This window comes from Triticum aestivum, chromosome 2B, assembly GCF_018294505.1.
Source record: "Triticum aestivum cultivar Chinese Spring chromosome 2B, IWGSC CS RefSeq v2.1, whole genome shotgun sequence".
Classification (NCBI taxonomy): domain Eukaryota; kingdom Viridiplantae; phylum Streptophyta; class Magnoliopsida; order Poales; family Poaceae; genus Triticum; species Triticum aestivum.
In genome coordinates, this window is record NC_057798.1 from 750786291 (window position 1) to 750800465 (window position 14175).

A 14175-nucleotide genomic window follows, 5' to 3' on the forward strand; every position below is an offset into this window, starting at 1 on the left:
TCGGCAAGATGTGTTTGATGGGATGGACGTTTGTGAGAGAAAAAAAGGTTGCGTTGTTTAGTAGCACTAATGCTAACCCAAATTACAGATTCTTTACAAAAATGGACCATGGGGGTATAGGAAACTCCAACGTGGATCATCAAATCGACCACAAATATCCGGATCAGACGGTCCGGACATTTTTAGCCATCCAATAACGTCCGAAATCCGACAAACTGACCCCAAACTAGGAGAGGTTTGGGGGAGTCTGACACCGGACTCTCACAACCGGTCAGGGCAGAGCTCCTAAGCAAAAGCGCACTGCCAGGCCGGTGTCGCCCGGGCAATCGCAACCCTGGCCCTCCCAGCTCAAGGCATCCTACTACTACATAGCACCTCGGTACGCCTGACATGCAGCAATCGCCCCAGCAGTCTGCATCCTCCTTCACCTCAAACCCTAATAAAACTCAAAAACACTTAAAATGAAGCCCTCCGGCCGGCAAGGGCTGGGATCCACCGCGCCTCATGGCCTTAAGATCATAGGAGATGAGGTAGACCGGAGGCGCCTCATGGCCTTAAGATCATAGGAGATGAGGTAGACCGGAGGCGGTGCGGGAGACACGAGAAATCCTAGCGCTTGGGTGCCCTTGCGTACGAGTGTGAAGGGTATGAGTTGTCGCTCCTGCCAAAAACTACTTAACTTGGCAATCACACTATAGCTAAACCTCTGATGTCTCCGGCCTCGCACTCTGCTCTGCAACGGCAACTTGGCGGTGCAGACTAGCAAAGGAAATCCTATGGTTCTGTCATAATAACATAGGGGTAGTATACAGGAAGGGGAAAAACATTTTATTCAGCACTACTGCTACCCTAAGTTATAAAACTTATTCGAAAATGGAATTGAGGAAATCTTTGTATAGTTTGACTATGCTCGTTCAACTGGATAGGGCAAAACTATGTTCTGCAACGGCAACTTGACAAGTGCAAATCATCAAAGCAAATTCAGGAGCACCATTGGAGTGTTGGAAGAAATGAATGTTTGCTACTATATCCTATAATTCTGTCATAATAACATAGTACATCCATAGGAAGGAGGGGAAACCATTTTATTCTGCTACCTCAAATTACAAAAAAATTATTGGCAAAGGGGCGGCGGAAAACTTTGTACAGTTTGACAACATGCTCGTTCATCTGAATATAGGGCAAAACTCTGCTACCAAGCGCCTAATAAGAGCAAAGTAAGCAATACCATCTTCCAACACATTGCACTGCTTGCAGGTCTCAGGGAGCGCAGCAACCTCTCAGCTGACCGAAGTGCAGATTGACTGCTGAGAGTAGAGACCGTTTATGGGGTTCACGAAGTGCTGCTTGCTTTTCCTACGCTTTGAGACCACTGTAAACCCCTCTGTATCCTTCTCGCTCTTGGGCACCTCGGCGGCCTTCGGTTGTTTGTCGAACTCTTTCGGACTTACGGCAGTCTTGGTTACGTTGCTGCTCTGTTCGTTACTAGCTTCATCTGACCCGCTTGGTTTTCTGTCCGGTTGAGGTCGAGTCGAACCTAAGCTGTCATGGACCGACTTGACAATGAAGCTGAGCAGAATCTGCCTTGCAAGTTCTGCTTTGTATGAATCTCTTGTCGCCTCTTTCGCTCGTTCCTTCACTTTACCTGGAGTTGTCTTCTCCACTTGACCTGCCTTGTCTGCCTCACGAACATCGACTTTCACTCCATCTGAGGCATGTGATGCCAACTGCTGATCTGCTGGATCACTTACAGAATTAGTTTGTTCCCCTGCAGCCAAATCAGTTTGTTGCACAGTTTTTCCAGGCACAAACTCAGCAGCATGGGGGTTCATGGTTGGAGGGGAGGTGCTGCCCCTCAGAATAGTGCTCTGGCTCTGTGTATAACCCTGTTTCCTTTGGAAAGAATGTCCAGTACGATAGTACAAGGTGGACCGAGGACCACGGGGTACTCTAGTATCGACAGCATGAGGGAGAATCTCCATTGCTTGACTTGGGATTGGCTGAAGCACAACGCTGGCATCATATATTGCCACTGTGCTGTAAGGATGGGACACTGATAAGAGTGATCCAGGTTTGAATGGAGGTGCTGAGGCTGAAAGTTTGCTTCCACTTGTTTTCTTGCCCGGAGATGAGCTTCCGTCACTATTGCTGTCAGAAGCTTTCTCTGGCTCTGGGGGACTGCTTCCCTCTGGCTGAGTTGAGACATTCTCTTTGCTGCTCTCATCACTTGACTTCTCCTTCTCTTCATCTATAAGCTTTCTATCTCCTTCCTCGGATGAAGGTGCTACATCAGTATCTTGTTCGTTATCCTTCTCCTTTGTTTCCTTCTGTTCCACAATTGGTTTCCACATTGTGCCAGGCGGTGACACTGCCACATCTTTGTATGATACCAGCTTTGAAGCTATGCTAGTTGGCCTCTTGATTCCTGTGGGCTTTACCTTCCATTCCGATTTAGACGCACCCTTAGAAGACTTCTCTTCGGTAATGACGGGATCCCCATTCAACTTGTCACTTCTGATAAAGTTGCCAAATGACAGTTGGCTAGGGGAGTTTACAGCTTCCTCTTTATGCTCTTTTGCTTGTGGTTGTACACCACTCCTATGAGCAGAAGCAGTGCGGCCATCTTCTGTACGATCAACCACTAATTTGGTGAGAGATGACCTTCTGCGGATGCTTTTTTTCCGCACATTTGCAGATCTCCCTTTCAATGTAGCTGCTTGCCAACCTTCATCAGAATACTCTTCAGGTGACAAAGTATCTACCTGCTTCAGCTCATCATGGACAGCATAAGTTTCTTCTGCTACTGCTGCTACTACACGAGGGTTTGCTTCCAGTTTTGCTTCTTGAAAATCCTTTTTGTCTGCTTCAAGAAGAGATCCTGAGTCATGCTGAAAGTTCTCCTTCTCTTCAACTGGTTCACCTTGGTGTGCTCTTGTATTATTCTGCATTTAATATTACAAATGGTGAAAAAAGGAAAAGTAAGAGGCAATATGAGCAACATGGAAGTTTCATATAATGATTTAGGCAGTAGCAGCAGAACCTTTAAGCAAACATTCACAAGAGAAAAGTGACCACAACTCATGAATCTTTTAATTGTACAATAAAGAATAAAATGTGTGTACATATGCAGAGAATTTCTATTTAAGAACAAAATGGACTTATACTTGGTCCGTAAGTTCATGGGTGGACCTTGAATATTTTCAAGTAGATGGCACTAATCAATCAGGAAGCTTAGCCAAATATATGTCAGTATATGTCCACAGGATTTTTTTACCAAAATAAAATGGGTATATCCCGATTAGATTTTACGTTCCTGCGGTGATTTCTGGTTAGTACCCAACTTAGCAAGATCAGCTGGTACCACTGTAGTGTCTATTATGGCAGTTATAAGTCATAACTTTAGACCTATACTAACTTCATAAGCTGCCTAGGGATCACTGACTAGCACATGTTAATTGGTCCATACATAACACCCCTACAAAAATTATCATACCGGCCCTGTTCTGAACTTCCCACTGCACGCCAATCTCTTATCTCAGAATTCTTCAACAGATATAATCTTGAAAAATAATCATATCTCTGCTAACTCATTTTAACAATGATAATCTTGAAAATTATACATATACTATAATCACCTTTGCACGCCTGCACTTCTTTTGCATATCCCTCTCTTTTCTTTCCTGATCCGGGCTTATGTAGTCAAGTAGATCTGATACACTGGAAAGATAAATGTTTCAATCTAGATTGAGACAGTTTACAATTGATAATACACAATTTATTCATACCTAAGATGCCCTTTACTTGCAATAGAAGAATCAGGTTTTGGGATTCCTCTGCGAGCGGCCTCTTGTTGTTCTAATGCTTTTGAATCGAAATACTCTAGCCAAGCAGCAGCATCCTGCAGCAGGAAAGTAATGTTTAACAATCCAAGAGAACATTAAAATATTTGGTCTTCAGCTTCATATGTTCACAGAAAAAGAACCTGAGTTCGAAGGTCATCGTCTCCTAGTTTCTCCTGAAGTATCTGTAAGGTGGTTTGTTCATGTTGCACGCTTAGGGAGTACGCATCCATCATGGAGAGGGCTATGGCTATGGCATGGTAGCTTGCAGCAGTCTGATTGGTAAAAAAAAGTGATACAAATTTAGTAACCGGATTTTGTGCATATTGTGTACATCACATGAATCCAAATGTGCATGCACACCAAACAAATTGGTGTATTTCTCCAATATATAAAGGGGCATATTTTGCTAGATGCATTTCAACGATACATGACAGCACAGAGCTACAGTAATACAAATCTTTTTCTGAACCAAAGAACAGCATGGTGATATTGCCTCTATGTAAAAAAAATGCCGTTTCAAAACCTGGAAGACGCTGAGTAGTTTTGTTGAGAAAAATATGAAAAGTTAGGCACGCCTTTGATGGAGAGCAATAGGGAATATCCAGAAACTTTTTTGAGAGAGAGGAATATCCAGAAACTTGAGAAGCAACATCACAAGTTGGACTTTGTGTGCATTGTTGTAGCCTAATATGACATGTCTAAATACGATATAGGTGTATGCACATTATGCTGTAAGACAAGCATTTTAGTACAATAATGCCATTTCTACAGAAATATTGGTGGAAGAGCACTTCTGGAAACGTTGTTTGGGTTAGACAAATTTAACTATATGAAGAAATTGATCCCGTACTGATTGTAAGTGGTGTCTTACATCACCATTGTTATAAGATAAGCATTCCAGTACTGCTATTTAATCCTAGAGAAATATTACTGCAGGAGAAAGCTCAAATAACGTACTCCCTCCGTCCCAAAATTCTTGTCTTAGATTTGTCTAGATACAGATGTATCTAACACTAAAACGTAACTAGATACATCCGTATTTGAACAAATCTAAGACAAGAATTTTGGGACGGAGGGAGTATTTTGTATTAAACAGATGTAAGTACAGAGCTGATCTCTACGAGTGGTGTATCCTAGAGTACGTTGACCAATTCGAAGAAAAAAAATACATTTCGTCGTTTACTTGTGTAAGCCTTAGGTGGACTAATGAAAACATGGTAAGTAAAAAAAAATACCTGTATGTGATCAGCTCCAAGCAATCTCTTGTTGCATTTTAGCGCTTCATGCAAATACCTTAGAGCAACATGAACATTTCCCATACCTTCTTCCATCATAGCCACATTTATGTAGGTGGCAGCTGAATTTGGATGTGAAAGCCCACAAGAAAATTGAAGTAGATAAAGTGCACGGTTGACATACCTTCAAGAGGAAAATATACCATTAGGAATACAAGTTAATAAAAATAGAGAATAGAAATGAAAACAGGTGGATGATATGTGAAAGATGATTGTTATCCAACAAACAGGTTCCCATAGTCACTTCATGAGTAAACACACCTCCAGTCACAGGCTATTTGACAAAACAGCACACACACTGCCTAGTACAGCAGAACAAAAGCTGAAATGGCCACATCCTACTTGCAACATATATGCTGCTTAACCATTTTTTGGGAAGAAATATATCAGTACAATAACATTGTGGATTTCATATAGACTATCTAAGAACCAGTCATAATTGTAATTTTTCATGTTTCCACAAGCGAACGCCTATAACAACACTTACTTCAGAGCCATCTCAATGTGTTGGAGACGGTAGTAGAAAACTGACAAATCACCATAGCTCTTCATAGTTTCCGGATGGTCAAGACCAAGCTCCCTTTCATTGATATCAAGTGCCTTCTGTTGATATATAGTTGCCTACAACAAAAGAACAAATAGTAGTAAAGAACTGCAACTTCCAATATATTCACAAAGTGCTATCCAACATGTCTCTATTTGCTTGCAGAGTTCTATCAATGACAAACTATGCAGCTCACTACAATAATAATAGCAGAGTGGTTTTTGAGCAAAACAGATTTGCGCAAAGCAGAGCATCCAACAGAGATTACAGGCAACCTAAACCAAGTTCATTTAGATACCTGATTAAAATCTCCAGTATGGTAAAGAACTACAGCAAGAAGACTGTATGCATTAGCAGTCAGCCGATGGTATGGACCACAAACAGCTATAACTTTGGACAAGGCCTTCAAAAGAAAAGAGAGTATATTAGTACATAAAGATGACAAGACAATGACTTCACTAAAATTAAAAAATATGCAGCAAGAACTGTAGCACAGCAGTTAGATGATGTACAGAGAAGACATGAAAAAAGGTTGACCACTGCATACCTTTGCTCCATAGTTAACAGCATCATCAAGCTTTCCTTTATCCAAAGCCATCTTTGATGATTCTAGTAAGTTTCGACTATCAATAGATGAGTAGACGACATGCTGGAAGAGAAGACAATGCCAAAGCAAACTTAATCAACAATACACCCAATCGACGAGACATAAATAGTTCTGAACTTTCAGTAATATGCTACCTTGCATATAGGAACTATGTTGACAATGTCGGATTTGTCAAACGGGTTTGGGCTATTCATATCATAATCTCTTGCGACTAACTCAAGGCCAACCTGATCAACAGATATATTAGTATGCTGTTCAGGAAACGAAAAGCTATGAATGTTTGCAAATCTCACTTTACAGTATGTACCTTGCTGCAAAGGCCTCTCAGAATGATGGGCTTCCGCAAGTGCGCAAATTCATCTTTCAGTGTCCAGCAGTATCTTTTAGAAAGGAAGCTCTCTACCCATTTCAGCCGCAAGTTATGCTCATTAGCATCTGTATCAAGATCATTTTCTAATCTTGGAGATCCCAGTAAAATGTTCAAAGTCTCGGCTATAACCGCAGACATATTTTGCATGTCATCAACAGCTGCAATAACAGCTCGAATGACGTGCTTAAAGGCTCGAATGACCATTTCATGGATGCATATTGACTGGATGTGTGGGAGCTTCTCTCCTAGCTCTACCTGATATTTTGAAGAAAAAGAACATGAGTTTATCCTGCTAGCATAGAAGCAAAAGCAATTAAGACTAGTATTTACACCCACCAAACGGCCTAATGAGCACATATTTAGTCCCCTTGTATGCATGAAATCAGTCATCGTTCTTCCATCCACTGGAGAAAGTTCAAGGGAAGCAAAATCAGCCACCTGCAGAAATCAGTCCCAGAGAAAAGTAATTATTCAGTTTGGGAATCAAATAGTATGTAAGAAAGTGTCAAGACAGCAATATCTTAAATATGGACTCTCAGAACTGTGGATTTTAGCTAAGGTTTTCCAAATACATAAGACTTGGAGTATGAGAACGCTTACCAGCTTTGGGAGTGCAGTATCATCATAGAACTTATGGGCCATCTTTGTGAGCTCTTCAAGGGACTAGATTAAGAAAAATGAAGTTACGTAATAGTGCATCAGAGTTTCACCAACATATTCATATATAGTACCGATTGTGCTCTGTCAATCCAGATCAAATAGCATCGGGCATAAATTTAATTCTTTTAAGACAGAACATGTCAACTGATGGCACTTGGAAATTCTAAAACAAGTGTGGAATCGTATAGTTAAATCACCTTTTGATGAAGGCCAGCTTCCAAACTCTTCAAGCGGCAGAAAGCATCCTCTGTAATCAGGTTCCTTATTTCGGTAAATACTACATTTTCAGACTTCTCCGTACCATTTGTCAGCAGGCAGTTGCTATCAGATTCTTCCTTAACAGTCTTAGCATCTTCAATAGTGCTTTCTTTCTTATTAATTTTTCTTAATTGTTCAAAGTGCTTGCCGAGACCTTTGACAGATGAATCTTTTTCAGATTTTTTTGCATTCTTCTCACTGTCCTCAGAAATGGAAGCATCTTTTTTCTGGAAGTGCTGGAGCCAGGAGGACCCAAGTTCCCACCTGATACGTCTAGGATTTTTGTTCGGGGTGTTCTCCAGTTTCCTCAAGCTGGTTTCAAGTACTGTACATGCTAGTTTCCTCGCATAATTATCAACATGTGGTTTAGATGCAAGGTGCTGGTTACTGGCAACGATTTCTGGGTTGATAATTTTCGGCAGTGGTATTCTTAGACTGAAAAAAGAACACACAGAGAAAACAAGGTTTGTTAAACAACATTGAGTGTGGAATGTGGAAAATTCCTCTAGTGATGACTGATGAGCAAGTATGTGAATAAAATCTTGAAGCTATCAGCCTATCACTAAGCAAGCATGTAAGTAAGAAAAAATATCAAACCTGTGAGGATTCAAGGCATTAGAACCTCCATCTGGATGATCATCCACATCGATGTTAGGTATTTCATCAAGATGATCAGAGATATCACTGGTTTGTTTGCCATCGCTGCTGTTCTTTGTGCGTCCCGAAACCTTCACTGTTGCCGTATATCCGCAATGCTTAACAATCACCACACCTAGCGTGGAAGAGTCCTGCATGGAAATCGAGATGACAGAACTTAGCAGTCAATATTAGAGCACACAGTTTAAGTGTGTAAATCATAAAGGTAGCAAGCAATCACCTTAGCAACGACACTCTCATCAGAGGTTAAACCTTTCAGAAGATTTCTTTGTGATATATCCATAGCATCCGTCTGGTAGATGGCAACTCTGTCAACTTTGTCCTCCAACTTCAAACTAGCATCAGCCTCATCCTTCTTTACAGTTATATGCAAGTCCCCAACACGTTCCTCAAGTACTAACGAACCATCCGGACCAGTTTGTGGACTAGTATCAACCAGCCGCCGTATTGTCGACGCAGCTCTGAAAATCGCTGTATCTACAAACAGATTGTGTAAAAGGAAAGCCTTCCGGTCTCTGATCACCCTCTCTTCCTCGGTCTTGGATGGCATTCTAGCCAAAATAGAAAATTCTCTTGCCCACCGTCTCCGGTCATGTTTTCCATCTCGTCCGCAGCCACCTCCATTGCCACCCCAGTTCTCATCCTCAGCCGGCAAAGCTGGGCTCTTTGTAGCAGAGTCCACATATACAGGAGGAACAAGCCATGTGTTTGCACGAAAGCCGAACGGTAGATTCCCAAACTAAGGATGCAAGAAACATATCACCATCATAAGTTCAATAGATTTAACATTGGTTCAATCTTTAGTATAACCAGGAAAAATGAAAGTATTTAAGACAATCACCTTGTTGTGGTCCACAAAAGCTTTCATCAGTGCCTCGTACGCCTGTATGAAACAAATAACAGATACCAATATTAGATAAACATACGATATTCGAAATGTAGGGTACCGAAGTGTACTCGGCAAAGTTAAAGATAAGAATAGAAACGAAGCAGGCAATGCATTGGTGATAATCGTGTGGAATCACGCTTACTAACATTGGCAAATCCACTGCTGAGCTGCTGTAGCAGGTCCACCAGGGACCGGCTCACGGTGTGCGGCTTCCCCACCAGGTAGAATCCCTTGACCGAGGAAATTATGTGCAGAAGCTTCCCGTTGCAAACCTTCACCTGGGGCACATAACAAAATTCCTTCAGTGATGTGTATGGTCACAGTGTAGTTGCCCATTTCAGAGTTGGATCACTTCAAAGGGCCAACCAAACGAATTCCAGTGCTCTGAGCGAGGGAGAGAGATCACACACCTCGATTTCGAAGTAATCGCCGTCCTGGGCAGCGCCGTTCCTCTCCTTCCTCCTGATAACTGCACGCCCAAAGTCAGTCAATCCCCCACCCACAAAAGCAGGCTCCATCAGAGAATCCACGGCCAATCAAAAATGCGGCTTACAGTGGAGGGGCGGGGTGAGGTGGGCGAAGGAGAAGAAGTCGTAGAACTCGCCGAGCTTGGGCGGCGGGCCGATGGCCTGCATGTCGTGCGCCTCCGAAATCGCGGGCGCCTCGCCGGCGCCGACGCCATTGGCCCCGGGGGAGGAGGCGGGTGGGGGGGACGGGGGCGTGGCGGGGCGCTGCGCGTGCTTGGACGAGGACTTGTGCTGCTTGGCCTTGGCGAAGGCGGTGGTGCAGGCGACGATGTCCAGCAGCCGGCGGACGTGCGCCACCGCGGCCTCCTCCGTCGCGTACTCCTCTGCACACAAGAAAGGAAAGCCGTTGCTGGGCCCGGTCAGTACCGAAGGCCTACAGTTACATTTGGGCTGGGCTCTAAATTCTAGCACAACACTGACTCAAAAAAACATTCTAGCCCAACACCGACTAACCAACAAGTCTAAAAAAAACAGTGAGACCCCTAAAAAACCAGTGGCTCTTTAAAAAAAACACTGGCTAACCAAAAATGAATTCTGAAATGGCTTTTAGGGGGAAATGGAGGTAGTTGCCAACTGAAGCTTCAAGCAAATTGAAGAAGCTAAATGAGAGCAGGTAGGAGCAGATTAAACACAGGGAAAATTACATAGAAGAAGCAAATCCGATAAAAATAAGGGCCAAGTCTGCAAGGAGATGTGCAGTTTTGTCAACAAGCCAGAAAATGCACCAATTTTGATTCACTGGCACCGAACCCCAAGATTAAGATACCCGACGTAGTAAACTTGGTGAGTCATTGCAAGCTAGTGCGGCCTCACAGGATTAGTAGGATTAATTAGTATCCACTGGAGCTAACAGTCCAACACACCGACCGCTGATTCCAAGAGCCGCCCAGCTTTGTCCTGTCCTGTGCGCACCAACGCCCAGATACCACTTCCTTTATTTTCCAACAATGAGATACGTACTTGTTGGATAGGTTAGGGAGGACAAAGGAGCTGCACAAGGCTGCATTTTCCACCCCAGATAGTATATACTACTCCTATATGATGATGCTAGCGTGAGATAAGATAGGTAGCAGTGTGCGTGATTAGTCTGCTGCTTAAGAGAAGAAGGTGGACTTGGCATCAGGTGGAAAATATGCCCCTCCCAGTGCGTCCAAACGCCACCTCCCTCCCTCCCTCCCAAACTAATCGGCACTCGACGGCAGCACCGGTCGCTCTCGCTGACGGGGAAAAGGAGGCGACCTCAAACAATGGCGTTTTTGACCAACCAACCAGACCGATCGCACACTAAACAGGCGTTAAGTACCATGTTGGTCAGACCACTTCTCTCTTCTCGCACGCGGCGCTCAACCACTCACTGTACCGTACGTACGTGAGCTCGATCGGCACTCCCGAAGCTATCACCGTGCGCCGTGACGCCATCGGGGGCGGCCGGAAAGGGACGTCGGTGAAGAAAGTAGTATTAGCACGACTGGTTGGTGTGCCGGAAAAAGCTCTCTACCGTAGCCGCCCCAGTCGGAGCTCGAGAGGGCGGCACCGCGATGGCAATGGGCTCCCCGGGCTGCCGAGAGAGGCAGGCAGGCAGGCAGACGAGACGACGCGCGCGGCGCGGGCACCGGTCGACCGGCGAGTCAAACTCTACACAATCCAGCAAAACCACCCCGTGCTTTTCTGCTCCTGTGAACACGAGTGTGCGGGGGAAAGCTCGTCCGTTGGTTGATCGGCGATGGACTGTGGGACACAGAGCAACGAGGGTGCACATGCAGTACATTACATACGAACCTCTAGACGCTGCGTCCATGGCAGCAAGCTACAACTATGCCTATGCGCGTTTGTCCACTTGCACGTTGCTTCTTCCGCACAAGCATTAACGTATGTGCTCCTGTTGTAGTAACGCCAGCCAGCCAGCTACGTACGTGCAAGCCGCCGGATCGAGCGCGAATCCATGTGACGCCTTTCGACAGCGCCAGAACAAAAGAAACATAAAGGAACAAGAAACAAACAGCAGCAGCGTGCATTCAGTTCACCACTGCTGGCGTCTGTATCTGACGAAGATCAAAACAGAGTGCAGCAGGTAGTAGATTGTTTGGTCCGGCGGCCACCTACCTTCCACGATGGTGAGCGCGCACGGCTTCAGCGCCACGATCTCCACGCCCTCCTCCAGCCGCTGCCCACGCACCTGCACCAACACAAATGCATCCCAAAAGTAGGTAGGTAAGTGAACAATGGTAGTACAATTGAAGAAGCTGCGGCTGATTAATTTGCTTAGCAGTGCAGCTTGCTGCCAAAAATGTTGGAGCAGCACCTAGCTAGCTAGCTAGTACAGCCTGCAAATGAATGAATTTGGGCCGTCCAGAGCTAGCAGCACAAGGGAAAGGAAGGTGAAGACGAGTGAAGCCAAGGAAGCATTACCACATGGGAGAGTGAATAGTTTGTGAGGTGACACGTCTCCACGTTGGACGCCAGCAGCTTCCGCACGTCCAGCACGCGATCCGTCGATATCCCCTGCACACACGAATCACGCGCATGAATATAAGAACAAAAACCATACATATTTCTCGAGATATTCACTGCTCTTCTGTTGCTGGATACGCACTGTGAGGCGTGTGTAAACAATGCTATCTTTTCTTACAGAGATAGCCTAAACTACAGAAGAATACTGGGAGGGAGGGAGGGAGCATCTCGGCATGGAGATTGCTGCAGAGTACGTAAATTGTAGGCATCGGTGTGCTCGGAATCAGAGACATGTCAGCCAAAATCAGCTGGAAAATATTCAGCTCGTGTTTGTCCTGTTCATTGTCGTGCTGAGGAGCTTTCCGAGTGGGAGAAGAAGCCATGGCAATGCATACATACCTTGAGTGTCACCTGGGACTCGTAGGGGGTGGTGACCGCGACGTCCACCACGCTCGGCACCACTGCAAAACACACGAGGAGAGACGGAGAGCTTCAGACATCGTCACCGACAGCAACAACAGCAACAAGAATGCTTGGAATTATGGAGGTCAGAGCAGCCTCCACGGCCGGCCGGCCGCGCGAGCGCAATTCACTGCGCCCTCGCGGACCGCATGACCCAACTGACGTCGCCCCCACGGCGCGCGGTTGCACCAAGAAACGGGACCGGCATCGTAATTCGAAGCTAAAAAAAGGAACGAGCATCGGGCGCGGCGAAAACTAATCATGAGCGGGGAAAGGGGCTGGGCGGGGCGGCGTATCCTTCAATTCAGCTGGCGCAAAGCGTCGTAGTAGCCAGGAATCGAAGCAAGTGATTTTATTTTATTTTTGAAACGGAAAGCAAGCGATTTTGAAAAGCAAAAGATGAGAGATGGGAGATGGAGCAAAGAACAGACATGATTACTGTTTGCTGCTCGTGCTACTAATTTGCCCGTCTTTTTTACCTTTTATGCGGGCGCAAAATTGTAAAGCAGTGGAACAAATATGGGCATACGGCAGCATCGCCAAAAACAGCAATTCAATGCCGCCGAGGACGGACTCGACGACGGCGACGATTATGGACGACACAACGATGTACGGGCACGCGGAGATAAGTTATCCCGTCGGTGTATCTGTACCTTTCTCCTCCTTCTTCTTGCGGTCGCCCTTGCCGCCGCCGCCCCGGCCCTTGCCACGGCCGGCATGCTTGGGGGCCATTGCCGCCCTCCCTCCCTCACTCCCTCAGAGAGCCCCTCCTCTATCTACCCCGACAGAACGCACACGATGACGGAGGAGGGGGTTTAAGATAAGCCAAGGCCGAGGTGCAAGGGACGGACGAAGAAGAGACAGAGGAGGAGGAAGAAGAAGCAGGGGAGCTGACTGGAAACGCGGGCGAGGGGGGAGAGGATATAGGATGAGCGGCCTGGGAGGCCGGCCGAGGCTCATCCCGTCATCCGATCGAGCCCGCGCGATCCTGGCCTCTCGATCGCCCGCCCGTCCGCCCGCCCGCCCGCACGCGCTCCATCCCGACGCCTGACCCGCGGGCCCACGCCTCCGGTCACATGCACCGGGGCCCCGCCGCGCAGCACGCAGAGCACGGTAGTACATGGCTTGACACATCGTGGCGACATGTGTGGCGCCTTGGCATCGTCCGTCCGCTCGCTCAACGGCCCGGCCTAGCCTCATGTGCGGCCAAGCCGAAGGGACTTGCACGCAACGGGGTGGCGCGCGCGAGTTGCACGGGAAGGGAAGGTGAAAGAAACGGGACAAGGCAACGTCCAACACGTCACGGGCTGGTGCGTCTGTGCTGTGCTTCTCAGCCAAAAGATTAGCGTCTGGTGTCGGATGTGAACGGTGATTCCAGCACAGCACAGCACACCACGGGCGTGATCGGAGAACCGTGTGCACCGCCGGTGAGGTACGGGACAAGTCGTGGGAGCTGTGGTGTGCGGGGGTGGCATGGACGGTGGCTGGCGTGTGGCGCGGCCAGATGGAGGGCGCGGCCACGGTGTCTACAAGGCGGAGCCGAGGCCGGAGGCGTCCCATTGCCCGGCCGGTCCGAGGCGTCTGCCAGGTTTCGCCCCTCTGTTCGGCGGCCC

General features: G+C 46.5%; 1 protein-coding gene across 2 annotated transcripts; it reads right to left on the reverse strand.

Annotated features, from left to right (window-relative positions):
• Nucleotides 1-923: 923 nt before the first annotated feature.
• LOC123047136 (protein TSS) lies at nucleotides 924-13473 on the reverse strand. Of its 2 annotated transcripts, none has more exons than XM_044470623.1 (23): nucleotides 13216-13473; nucleotides 12500-12561; nucleotides 12059-12151; nucleotides 11753-11825; nucleotides 9676-9972; nucleotides 9533-9591; nucleotides 9269-9400; nucleotides 9075-9116; nucleotides 8454-8972; nucleotides 8174-8364; nucleotides 7516-8011; nucleotides 7259-7321; nucleotides 6995-7096; nucleotides 6596-6913; nucleotides 6423-6515; nucleotides 6229-6330; nucleotides 5980-6084; nucleotides 5625-5758; nucleotides 5078-5261; nucleotides 3983-4114; nucleotides 3786-3898; nucleotides 3636-3717; nucleotides 924-2942 (listed from the first exon to the last, which is right to left on the reverse strand). In XM_044470623.1, exons 1-23 carry the CDS (start codon nucleotides 13292-13294, stop codon nucleotides 1281-1283), a joined length of 5133 nt encoding a protein of 1710 aa, XP_044326558.1. In that variant the 5' UTR covers nucleotides 13295-13473; the 3' UTR covers nucleotides 924-1280. The 2 variants fall into 2 exon arrangements, 1 of the variants encoding a protein (XP_044326558.1); XR_006422805.1 differs by having other exon boundaries at nucleotides 2860-2942; nucleotides 3636-3709; nucleotides 13216-13472.
• Nucleotides 13474-14175: the final 702 nt, after the last annotated feature.

Coding starts and splice junctions, on each gene's coding strand:
- LOC123047136 (XM_044470623.1), bottom strand. CDS start 13,294: ATGGCCCCCAAGCATGCCGGCCGTGGCAAGGGCCGGGGCGGCGGCGGC. Junction 9,973..11,752: donor CGCGCTCACCATCGTGGAAG/GTAGGTGGCCGC, acceptor TCTTGTGTGCAG/AGGAGTACGCGACGGAGGAG. Junction 9,117..9,268: donor TCAGCAGTGGATTTGCCAAT/GTTAGTAAGCGT, acceptor TGTTTCATACAG/GCGTACGAGGCACTGATGAA.